General features: G+C 40.2%; 1 protein-coding gene across 1 annotated transcript in view; it reads left to right on the forward strand.

Moving 5' to 3' along the window:
- LOC144693388 (RAS guanyl-releasing protein 1-like) overlaps positions 1-13,323 on the forward strand; it is an 89,558-nt gene that overhangs the window by 32,323 nt on the left and 43,912 nt on the right. Inside the window, exons 3-4 of the mRNA XM_078563252.1 lie at positions 7,858-7,963; positions 12,878-12,940. Of these exons, the coding sequence (XP_078419378.1) occupies positions 7,858-7,963; positions 12,878-12,940 (169 nt within the window). The remainder of the gene's footprint in view (positions 1-7,857; positions 7,964-12,877; positions 12,941-13,323) is intronic.

The following is a 13,323-nucleotide window of genomic DNA, read 5'->3' on the forward strand; positions in this document are numbered from 1 at the left end:
GATGCAAGTGAGCTTTAACGAGTGCTCATCTCTCATGGTTTTACACCCCCTGCTGAGGTATGCAGCCACTCACCAGCACAGTTAGTCTCTTTTAGAGTTAAAACAATTAACTAAATTAACAAAATAAGGGGTAAATCAAGCACAGCCCCTAAGTCAGGTCAGCTGTAAAATCAAGGAAAAACTTTAAAGGAACCTTACAAACATTAAACCAAAATGTGATTAAAGGGGTCAACAAACCACCCCAGTCCCCGCGGTGCCCACTGGGCATGGAAGGCCTCGATGGTGCCAGCAGACACCGCGTGCTCCAGCACAATTAGTGCTGGCTGCATGCTGCAACCATGTTAATTAATAGGCAGCATGATGTTTATGTGCTGCCTACAAAGGATGCAACAGATGCAGATTAATCATGCATTGCATTCCCAGTACCCATTTTTGAGTGCTGTCAAATTTAGCCCCAAAGCCTTTAAAATTCTGCTTATTCCCCATACACGTCAGCATTCTCTTTATGTGGAATGAACAACCAACTGTTGGTTAATTGGTTAAAAGTAGATTATATACAGTAACTTTATCAATTAAAATGTAGTTAAAAATATCAAACAGATGGTATTTTGCAATTAGCATTATAAAAAAAGTGTGATTTGTCCCTTAATCTGCCCTCCTTTCAGCCCCTACACCGCATTGCATTTCATTTTCGAGAGGGCACATAAGTGACACCTCTCCAACTTTCTGCAGATGCCAGACTCAGTTTGGTCATCAGGAGATACATCAGTGGAATCCGTAAGGACTATTTGCCAATTTTCCCTACTTACCATGGTGAAAATCCAGCTCTTCTTCTCACCACCCCTTCGGTAACCTGAGATAGAGAAGGAGCTTCCCACACAGAAACCTCGAGATACTAACCAGCATCTTGCAGCTTTGTGCCACAGTGTCTATTTAACGCAGTGTTTCACACATGAATATTTTCAACTGTGCCAACAAATTGCAAAGCATTGTTTTTATTGATTTAAAGCAGATTTACCATCCAGAGGACGAGAGACTACTGTGTCTAAACTATGGCCCACAGACTATATACAGCCCAATACTTTTATTTGTATTTCTTGCTCCACTGCTTGCATCTGTTTGAATTTGCAGGCATGAGGTTTAGAAATACCTATATTCTGTACTGTTTTCATTGGTCGATACATTCTAAGTGTGATGAGTGAAATCTGTTACCACTGGCAGCTCATGAGATGTGCACATAAATGGGATCTTTCATTTAAACTTTAAGTGACCCGTGAGGCTTTTTGGCACTCAACTAAGTAGCCAATGAAGACAGAAAATTTGGGTGACCCTGCTGAAATATATAAAACACAGGAAAGCAGCAGCATCCCTTTCATATTTTTGCTTCACTTTGGTCTTTTTGTTGTAGATATCCTAGAGGAAACAGACATTTTGCACCATGCAGCATGTATTCAATTCTTGACAGCTTTCACCAAAGACTCGCTACCCATAGATTGGGTCATGATCAGGAAGCTTGACTGCTCCGCCTGTCAAGGTGGCCCAGTGATCCTGAGCTGAGGGAAGCAGGGCACCAGATGGAAGCTGCCTCATAATATTTTTAGAATTGGAAACAAAGCTTTTGCGCATAATAATTCTGAAGGCCCTCTCTATTGCTCTGGATGCCAAACAACCACCACCAGGCAGACAATGTGTCTTCAACAGGTGGGCTCAAGAGGCAGATATATTGACCAGATTGCAAATGCAATCTGTTCCACTTTATCTCTAGTTGGTTGCTCATGCAGGTTAGCCTAAAAACCTGCAACAAACAGGATAGAATAAGCTGGCTGAGACTTTTTCCTTAGCAAAGAAAGAACGGAAAAAAACATGATAAAGGTCTTTAAAATGATGAAGACATTCAACAGGGTAGTTGTGGAGAAACTGTTTCCACTTGTTAGTGAGCCAAAAACTAAGGGGGTCAGCAATAGATCAAATAAAGATTTGAGGAAGAATTTCTTTACACATTAAAGAAGAATGTTGTGGGAATGTGGAACTCGGTGACAAACGGAGTAATTGAAGCAGGTAGAATTCATGCATTTAAAGGTAGGCTTGGTGTGTACACTGCAGAGACAGGAATAGAGGGATACTGGGGGTGGCATGGTGGGAAGAGGTAAATTAGAGTGGGGGGGGAATGCTTGTGTAAAGTAAAAGCACCAGCATAGATAGGCTGGGCTGAATGGTCTGTTTCTGTGCTGTAGATTCCAAGTGATGATGCAAGGAGGGGTTCAAATATCAGATAGGAATATTTTTTAAGCAGCATGAACACAGATGCAGGACATAATGCCTATCGAGGGTGAAGCAAGACAATGCTGTCCATTAACTACAATAAAGTGCAGGCAGCTTGCATTAACAAAATTGCTGATCTTTAAAAGCAGAAGCATGACAAGTAGGATTATAATAATCATGCACTTACATTACAAAGGATTTTTTCCTATTGCTTTTGGATAGGTCTGAAGATGTTAGAGAAACCTGATGACTTTTATTGTTATTTAACTGTTCTTGAACACTGAATTATAGAGTGAAGCCCAGTACTTAGAACAGAGGATTGCAAAAATATTCTGTTCTTCATACTTGGGCACAGGGATGTTAAAAACAAAACAAAAAAAGCCTGCTAACTTTAATAAAATCCAAGGTACTGCACTCTACAGTCTCACTGCAAAAATAGAAATCCAGTGCCCTAACATGAGTCACGTGGCATCACTTATGCAACGGTGACAACCAATTCACTCCCACGCTGTGATACTCAGGCTTCCACTGACTCTCACTCTCCATTAAGCCGTGCAACCAAAATCCCAGCCAGCACAAACTTGACAAAAAACACAAAGTTTTATTCATACCTTCATATAGAATAAAATCAACACAGCAACCATTTTCAAGGCTGTGAATACTTTAAAGTTCAGATAGCATTAAAAAAAAGACTGAATTCTACAAGTCATAGTTTATTTTTGTTGCACCCTCTATAACACATTCCTGCTATTTTATTTCATACGCGACAGTATAAGAAGTCGTTATTATGGAAGTTTTGCAACATCTTTGTATGCTGAGTTCGATTGTCAATTAATTACCGCAAATCCAGAGTGTGCCAATCAATCCATTAATATTTTCATTCTGATCCAATTAATTTATTTTTGCATTTTAAAAAAGTACTTTGTTGTCACAATGCTAAAAAGGCATAACTTCATGAAGTAATGTTTGGTGCATGTTTTGTTAAGTGTACAGTATCAAAATCCTGTTAATGTGGGACTTGCATGTAATAGGAACATGATGGAGCCAATTCACAACTGTTCTTGCTCCCAAGTTAAATAGCTCTCAAAGCTCCTCAAAATAGATGACTTACTCAATGATCGCTAAAGTCAGGTATGCACTCCAATTTCCTAGCTTGATACACTCTCCACTCCCAATCAAAGATTATAGCATAAATCGGTGTCCTCCAGTTCTCGACTCTTCTGCCAATGCCCTCTCGACCTTCTCTTCTCTAAGGAGAACAGTCCCATATGCATCAATCTGTTCATATCATTGACGTCTCTCATCCGGATACCATTTTCGGAAACCTTCCCTGGACCCTCTCCAATGCCCACACATCTTTCCTAAAGTGTGGTCCCCAGAGTTGGACACAATACTCCAGCTGTGGCAAAACCAATGTTTGTAAAGGTCATCATAACTTCCTTTTGCACCTCTATTTATCCTGTCTGCCTTCTTAACCAGTTTCTCAACCTGCCCTGCCACCTTCAATGATTTCTACTCATGTACCCCCAAGTTCCACTGCTCCTGGACCTCTTTTGGAATTGTGAGCTGTATTTTATATTGTCTTTCCTCATTCCTTCTGACAAAGTGTGTCACTCATACTTCTCAGCATTAAATCCCATCTGCCACAAGTCTGCCCATTCCACCAGCCTGTATATGACCTCTTCAAGTCTATCACTATACTTCAAGATACTTCCAAATTTTCTGTCATCTGCATATTTTAAAATTTTGCTCTGCACAACCAAATCTAGGTCGTTAACATAGATCAAGAAAAGCACTGGTCCTAATAATGACACCTGGGGAGCCCCACCGTCCTCCAGTCTGAAAAACAGCCATTCACCACTACTCTCCGCTTCTTGTCACTCATCCAACTTCAAATCCATGCTGTCATTCTCCCCTTTATTCCATGGGCTTCAACTTTGCTGACAAGCCTGTTAAGTGGCACTCTATCAAATGACTTTTGGAAGTCCATGTATACCACAACAATTGGATTACCCTCATTAACCCTCTCTGTTACCTCGTCAAAAATCTCAATCAAATTAGTTAAACACAGTTTGCCCTTAACAAATTCATGCTGGCTTTCCATAATTAGTCCACATTTGTCCATTGACCCTGTAAAAGTCAGGTTTAGAGATCACAAAGGCATGGATGATGGTTTCAGCAGCAGATGAGCTGAGTCAGGCGATGTTATGAGGTGGATATCGGCAATCTTAGTGATCAGGAGTGGATCTGTGGTCAGAAAGCCATCATGGGCTGAACAGTCAGGTTCAGCTTCAGGTAGCTGCCAGGGAGAGGGATGGAGTTGGTGGTTAGTGAACAGAGTTTGCGGCAGGACTGAGAGAATGGCTCCACTCTTCCCAATATTCATTTCTGCTCACCCTGAAATATCTGCTCACGCAGTACTGCATGTCAGACAAGCAATCTGATAACTTACAGACTGTTGAGGGGCTGAGAGAGGTGATAGTGAGGTTGAGCTGGGTCTGGTCAGTGTACATGTGGAAATTGATACTGTGTTTTCGGATGGTGTCACCAGAGATGAAGCCCAAGTTAGGCGTGGCCCATATGCCTCAAAATTACACTGGGAAGTCCATTAACACAGAGTCATTGGCATTTGTCTTCCAAAATGGTTTTTATACCAATAATTGAAGCATGCACATGGGGAAAGGGCTGTAGAAATAGGACTTTTATCTCTATTGGTGAGAGACAATATAGGCAATATTACACAGCATTTGCAACACAAGAATGAGATCTTGTGGAGCAGTGGATAGTGCCCCTGCCTCTGAGCCAGAAGTTTCGGTTTCAGGTTCCCCCCCAGGACTTGGTGGCCAAGGAAGTTGAGTTCATAACATGGCGAAACATTCACTATAGAAAAGGAGATCAGGGGAGAGCATGTCTAACAAATTTGAATTTTTTGAGGAGGTGATGAGATGTGTAGATGTGGGTAGTGTAGTTGATGTAGTCTACATGGACTTCAGTAAGGCTTTTGACAAGTCTCGCATGGGAGACTGGTCAAGAAGGTAAGAGTCCATGGGATCCAGGACACTTTGGCAAATTGGATCCAAAATTGGCTTAGTGGCAGGAGGCAGAGGGTGATGGCCAAATGTTGTTTTTGTGAATTGAAGCTTGTGTCCAGTGGCGTACCGTAGGGTTCAGTGCTGGGTTCCTTGCTGTTTGTAGTGTACATTAATGATCTAGACATGAATGCAGGAGGTATGATCAGTAAGTTTGCAGATGACATGAAAATTGGTGGTGTGGTAAATAGTGAGGAGGAAAGCCTTAGACTGCAGGATGATATAGATGGCCTGGTGAGATGTGCAGAACAGTGGCAAATGGAATTTAATCCTGAGAAGTGTGAGGTGATGCATTTTGGGAGGACTAACAAGGCAAGGGAGTACACGATGAATGGTAGGACCCTAGGAAGTACAGAGGATCAGAGGGACCTTGGTGTGCATGTCCATAGTTTCTTAAAGGACAGATAGATAAGGTGGTTAAGAAGTCATATGGGATACTTGCCTTTAGTAGCCGAGGCATTGAAAACAAGAGCAGTGAGTTTATGATGGAGCTGTATAAAATGTTAATTCGGCCACATCTGGAGTATTGTGTGAAGTTCTGGTCACCACACTATAGGAAGGATGTGATTGTACTGGAGAGGCTGCAGGGGAGATTCACCAGGATGTTGCCTGGGCTGGAGAGTTTCAGCTATGAAGAGAGACTAGATAGGCTGGGGTTGCTTTCCTCAGAGCTGAGAAGGCTGAGGGGGACCTGATGGAGATATACAAAATTATGAGGGGCATAGATAGGGTCGATAGGAAGAAACTTTTCCCCTTAGTGGAAGGGTCAATAACCAGAGACATAGATTTAAGGTAAGGGGCAGAAGGTTTAGGGGGGATTTGAGGAAAAAATGTTTTCACCCAGAGGGTGGTTGGAATCTGGAACACACTGCCTGAGGGGGTGGTAGAGGCAGGAACCCACGCAACATTTAAGAAGTATTTAGATAAACACTTGAAACGCCATAGCATACAGGGCTACGGGCCAAGTGCTGGAAAATGGGATTAGAGTACATAGGGGCTTGATCACCGGCGCGGACATGATGGGCTGAAGGGCCTCTTTCCGTGCTATATAACTCTATGGCTCTAAACAGGTTGATTATCAACCTGCTAATCCATCCAACATGCACCAATGGTAGGCAGTAAGAGCAAGAGAGATGATGGAAAGAGCGTTGGAGTCATCACTATCCATAGTTCCAGATTACAATATGCGTATAAAAAGTGCATGTTGCCACAGCAACTCAGACTCCCTGAGTCATCTGTAACCCAGCACAGAAGCAGGCCATTTGGCCCAACAAGTCCTTGCTGGTCCTTATACTATGCATGGGCCTTCTCTAACTCGCCTTCATTTAGTCCCTTCAATTGTAATAAATAAATTGGAACTTTTATAAATACTGCTGAAAAAAGAGACTGATGACTGACAGTTAACTGCCACGCTTTGTTTAAATTCAAGCCAGACAGGTTAGTCAGGGCACTGCCCTGGGGAATGAAACAGAGAATGGCCCCAGGGAAATGCCTTGACCAATCAAACCCACCTGGTTTGAATTTAAACAAAGCTTGGCAATAAACTGTTAGTCATCAGTTAACTGGTGCATGCTCCATGACAATGCCTCTACCAATCAGAGTCTACTTGCCAACTAATCAGCACTCTCTTCTCATGAAGTATAAATTGTTGTTTCCTTTACATTTGGTATTCTTGTGAATTGTCCTGTTGAGTACAAAATGAAAAGTTTTTATAGCATGTCTTTTTTCAACAATACTCAAGTGCTGTCCTACCAAATGACTACTAAAAGAATTGTTAAAGTCCACACGTTGAAACTATTCAAGATGGGTCAAAGTAGACAAGACATTCAACTCCTGTGCCATCTCCAGGATCCTTGAATCCATGGCAATGCAGCAGAGCATTGTTTGAGGATGTGGTGTTGTGCCAATTGTTAAGCAAATATTAAAACATGCAAAGTCAAGTCCCCAAATGAATAAAATTCCAAAACAGAGTTCACCGCTGATTTTTATGATAATTATGAACTGGATTTTCCTGAGCCGTGAGTTACATTCCTCACCATTACAATTGCTTTGGTCAGTCATGAATGAGAAACAAAATGGTGGTCCAGACAGATGTAGCACAACGCTACATATAAATAGAAGCTTTCTGCGCAGCTATGACAAAACAAGACACCTTTTTCAGAGTCCCGTGTAATCTGTACTTCAGTTTGTATTTCTGGCTGTGAAATTAGCCAACCCCAACAGCACTAAACGGTGTAAAACAAGGTGTCAATTCATTATCAGTCTGTTTTGTGCTACTGCCGTTGACTGATTCCAACACTTCGTAGCCTGGCCAGTGGAATCCATTCTCCAAACAGCTTCTGTGTGAAATTATTCTGAGCATTGTTCTGAGCATTGAACACATTAACAAAATAATTGTGGTTACATTCCAAGGGATGCAAATAGGGATGTTTGCATAAATAAAATGGGAGAACAAAGAGATTAACAAATTGGCATTCCAAAGTGTGTAACTTTCCCCTTCTGACAGATGCAGATGGGAACCTGTGTCGAAGCAGCTACCTGCTGCAAGTTACACTGACCATGCACCGCTTCAACGTGTCATCCACAGAGCTGCTGCAGAAGCTCATCGCACTATATCCTTTTGCTATGACGTGACTTGAGCTGCACATCAACACTGGAGTGTTACAGAACGTCTGGACGGTAAACCATTCATGTTAAGCAGGATAGCCTAGCAACAGAATAAGATGCATTTTATTTTAGTGACTTGTCAACATTCTTTTTCAGTTGCGAAATAAGAAGCTGAAGGTATATTCACCTTTTTAATTTTTTAAAGCAAACTGTTGTTGGATTGTTTTATTATGGTTTATTACAAGAATAACCACTTTGTTTGATAGTGAAAGTTCAAATTCACTAATCAGCCTATGTTTACTCATTTCACTTACAAATGCAACTCATATACCAGTACTGGTGTATCCAGATTGAAATAAAGCTATTAGTGTTTTAATTTTAAGACTTTTAAAAAATATATTTCATTCACTTTACCTTTGTGTTGGTGAAAAGCAGTTTGACGTTTCCATATGTTTTAGGATTTTATGTAAATTTTTCCTGTGTTTGATAGAAAAGAGGTTTTTCTTTCTGGATTAATGAAAGTAAATTTAAAAAAAAAATTTTGTGAAGCTATGCATTCAGGCAAAGCAAATAAAACATACTTTGCCAAATTCCCTCCTGGAGAGACTGATCCACCCTCTGAGGATTGTGTAACTATAGAGTAATTTTCACTTCAGTCTAAGATTGTGCAGTCTCTGCACATTTCCACAGTTGATTATAGCCCCTCAGTGTCAAACAGTAATCCAACCATAGGTTATAGTTATATATCGGGCAGAATCTTCCGGTCCCACCAGCAGTGAGAAGCTTGGAAAGCGGGGTAACTTAATTTGGCAGGAGGCCAAAAATCAATTTCCTGACTGCAGGACGAACTTTAGTAATTTTGATCGTGGGACTTTAAAGGCGGGTTAAAGTTGGGTCGAGATTCCTGACAAACAACGTCGGGAAGGCCTTTTATATATATTAGCAAGTCATGCATGCTCATTAAAAGCCCACCTCACCAGATCAAGTTCCCCTTCCAAATTAAGTTCCCCACCAGTGAGAAATTAGAACCTTCATTTTTACCACTGCACTTAAGCAGTGTGCACCCAATGAGGTTTGACTTCTTCCATGATTGATGGTGAGTTGCCACTGCGTTGTCCTCTTTGAGCTGAACAGCGCGAGATTGTGCGTGGTCAGCCATCTCACTCCACAGCGGAAAACACTCCCGCTTCTGTGCCCGCCACCAAGCTCAGACTTCAGAATGGAAGATTCCAGCCATCATCTTAAAATCCCATCAATCTCAAAGCAATTCAGTACAGTCCGTGTAAATGTTGAATACTTCAAGGAGTCTTCATTGCCTTGTTATTGCCAACGAGAGATCATTAAAAAAAATGTTTTCTGTGCGTTTCTTTTTTCATTCACCAGAGCTTAATAAAATTAGATATTCAATTCCATTCCCCCCTCATGTAACCAATCTGGCTTTTGCTTGAGTGCAACTATACCATCCGCCTTAGCCATATTCCAACCACACTGTAGGTAAAGAAGTTTCCTCTTAATTCATTTATTAATGAGTATTTTATATTTATGGTCCCTAGTTTTGGGTTCCCCGCAAGTGGAAACATCGTCTTTCCATTTACCCCTCCAAACTCTTTCACAATCTTTAAAACCTCTATCAGGTCACCCTTCAGTCTCCTCTTTTCTAGAGAAGAGAGCCCCAACTTATTCAATCTTTTCTCTTAGGTATAACCTCTTAGTTCTGGCATCATCCTTGTAAATTTCTTTGCATCTTCTCCAGTGTCTCTATATTCTTTTTAGGATATGGAAACCAGAACTGTGCACAGTACTTTAATTGTGGTCTAATCATTGTTCCATTCAAGTTTAACATAATTTCTCTGCTGTTCAATTCCATCCCTGTAGAAATGAACCTCCGTGTTTCATTTGCTTAACCTAATTAACTTGAGTTGCAATCTTAGAGATCTGCATATCTGCATCCCTTTGTCCTCGACCCCATTCTGGTACTTACTTTTTAAGGAGTATCTGGCCTCCTTATTCTTCCTCTCAAAATGTATCACTTCACATTTATCAATATTGAAATTACATGTCCATTCTACTGGGTTATTAATGTCTCCTTGTATTTTGTCATAGTCTTCTTCAGTATTAAGTATACCTCCCCATCTCAACAATTTGGTATCATCTTCAAATTTTAAAATTGCACTTCCAATTCCCTAGTCCAAATCATTTAAGTAAATTTAAACAGCAACTGTCCTAGCACCAATCCTTGTGGAAACACCGCTTCCCACCTTTTGCCAGACTGAGTAACTACCCCTTTATTCTCTGTTTTCTCTTTTGTGGCCAGCTCGCTAACCATTGTTTTACTTTTCCCATGACCCATCTGTTTTGACCTTAGTCATGTCTCTACTATGGGATATCTTAGCAAAGGCCTTATCATATTTACCCAATTGGGTATGAAGTTGGGCCCATCGGTAGATGACTATCTCTCTACTGGTTCCAGTGTAGCTCTGATATTATAAGGTCCAGAAACTCCTCCATTCTTTGAGTCAACAGCATTCATTGTAACCTAAATATTCCACAAAATACAGACAAAGTAGATGTCTTTGAGTTAGAACTCAATCTTTTCATCTCTGAGATTGTGATGTGAATTACAGTACCAGACCAATGGGATTAAAATCATTTCTCTCTGTGGACTGCAAAGGTCTCACATGAAAATAGTTTAAGCAGTTCCATCTAATTCACATATAATGGAATTCAAAGCACATATGTAACCAGGTTCAAGTTAGTACTAAGCTTTTAATTGTATCAGAGCAACAAGGAAGGATGTTGATTCCAGCTCAAACTAATGATAGCCCCCGTAGCTCATTGGATCCACTCTTCAGTGATAATGAGACCTAACATGATTAAGTGGGGAAAATAGACTTCTATTAAAAAAAGTAACTAATGGCATCTGGTTGCAATTTCAGAAACTTCTAAACATCCCACTGAGAAATCAGACTATCTCGGCCAAATCTACATGGGTATCAATCCTAGAGGAGCTTACACCAGAAGCAATGTTATAATCTTCATGCTAATAGAGTTATATTGTGTTATAATAATACTGACTGAGAAGAAGAAAGAGGAATTCTAATATGCCTTTGCCACAAGAATATCCATTATAAATATCTCCTGTTACTGATAAACTCTCAACATTACAGAATACGCATGCACTAATTTAATGTTTCCCACTCTGTCCAATTGAAACTTTGTTCAAATATAGATCCTAATCATTGAAGTACCCAATGTTTAAAATAACCTAGGCCACAAAAGCTACTTCAGAAGATGCATTAACCATTATGATAATTAGTCTGCCACCCCACAGAATGAACAGTAGGCTTGTATAGGGATGGAAAGCTTCCCAGATAATTGAAGAGGACACAGCCACGCACCTAATCATAGTGAAGTGCTCAGAATGAGTGACACTGCATGGTATTGGTTTATATGACACACATCATGTTAAAAACAAAAGATTTTTTTCCCCTGTTGCTCTCATTCCAGATTGCAAGAGAAATAACCCACAGTGCAGACATTTTCACCTGTCGGAGAATGCAAATAATATAAAATTATAATCAGTTTTTGACCCTAGGGATGATGATACGCTTTAGTCAAATCACGAGATCACTTTGTAAAATTGTTCTGAAGACTAATTAGTTTAGAACACCCACTTTTTGGCAACGCCACCCACTCTGGCCCCAACCCCCTCAACCAGAGCACCTCAAGGTCATAATCATGATTAGTGTGATTCTCCAGTGACTAATATCTACCAACAATCTTACACATGTGGTTGTAAGTCGGCACAATACAGTGACTATCAACTGGCCCATTGGTTACATCCAACCTCTGAAAACACACATACTCCAATGGGGAACACAGTTCTGTGAATACACAATCAGTAGCACAAATTCCCTCGCACAAATTATCATAAACTGACCATATTCTCCTTTTCAGCCCAAAGGCTCAGTCCCACTATTGCCCACCTGAAATTAACACAATCCATAACTGGGGCCTACTCGTTCTGTAGGGCTTAGTCTACACTAGACAATGTTCTCACCCATCAAATATTCAACAAAAACTAACCAGGGAGACTTAAAGATGTTATATGTCTTGAACGAGAAAATTATAAGTAGGTTGCTGCTCAGGCCATAAAAACTACTTTGTGAATTGTTAAGTTTGCCAATGCCAGTAATGAACAAGCCTTCATTTTGAGTGAATGTTTCAATTGCGTTCAACAACAAAGTTCAATAATTCGTGTGTATAGTGAAAGAGTTTGCGATGCCACTGGCATATTGGCATCTGTTGTGTTATTTTGCCTGAAGATTATTTTCACCCTAATGCTCTATTTAATTCTAGATGAGATGGTGCAATATTGTCTTGTTGCTCAACTTCCTGCCCAACAAGGCAGAGGGAAGCAACATCAAATGCACCACTGAATAAAAAGAAAGTCTCAAAGGCAAATTAAAACTGACCAGCCATGCAAGTAAATAAATACCATTGCTCTCATTAATCCTCATGAAACATAACCAGCATAAAAGGCATTTTCTTTGATCAGCATGTGTAACTGATAATGGCACATGATTTCAGACAGATCTGCAGTTGTGACCTGGTAAAGTATTGTATTTTTTTTTAATGACTGCTTTTAAATGCACCTTAACATTGCAGGTAATCGCCTCCATTATGCTCACCATCGGAGATCTGAAACTGCATTTCAGGGAAGCTTTGGCATTGGTGGTGTGATATTTGAGATATGCTAAGAGATATTACTGCCCATAGTAAACTATAAACACTATCTTATTCAGTAGTTGCCTTACAGAAGAAGTCATTCATACTGGTCTCAGTAATGCTCTTATTGAATATAAATAATGATTCTTGGATGCTTCAGATGAAAACTGTTTTCCTTAATGGTGACCTACATATCAGAATGCTCTAGAGCAAAACTGTGCTGCAGCTTGCCTGAAGATCTGTTACTTTATAAGGTGAGGCTTTTCCTGGAAATAGCAACCACATCTATGAAAAGACAAAAAGCAAAGTGACTACCTGCAAAAGCTGCACATCTCATTTTAGACTCAGTTGGAAAGAATGTGGTTTAGTTTTGCAAATGCTTTATTGAAAATGAGAGAAGCTGTTTTTCTGTGTGTGTGCAATGTAAACTATGCTGTTTTTTGAACCCATAGTTTACTTGAGAAATATGTTATTTTATATGGTCCAATGCAGTGCTAATACTGCAAGTGACATGTCAGTAGGTAGCCTTTGAAATGCTAAATAGAACTAAAAACTTAGTTGATCAATTTCCAGCTGTTCTTACAGATAAACTGCTACATGTAAGCAAGGCTGCACGTGTTCAATCCATCTAAGGTCT

Source organism: Cetorhinus maximus, chromosome 18, assembly GCF_964194155.1.
Source record: "Cetorhinus maximus chromosome 18, sCetMax3.hap1.1, whole genome shotgun sequence".
Lineage (NCBI taxonomy): Eukaryota > Metazoa > Chordata > Chondrichthyes > Lamniformes > Cetorhinidae > Cetorhinus > Cetorhinus maximus.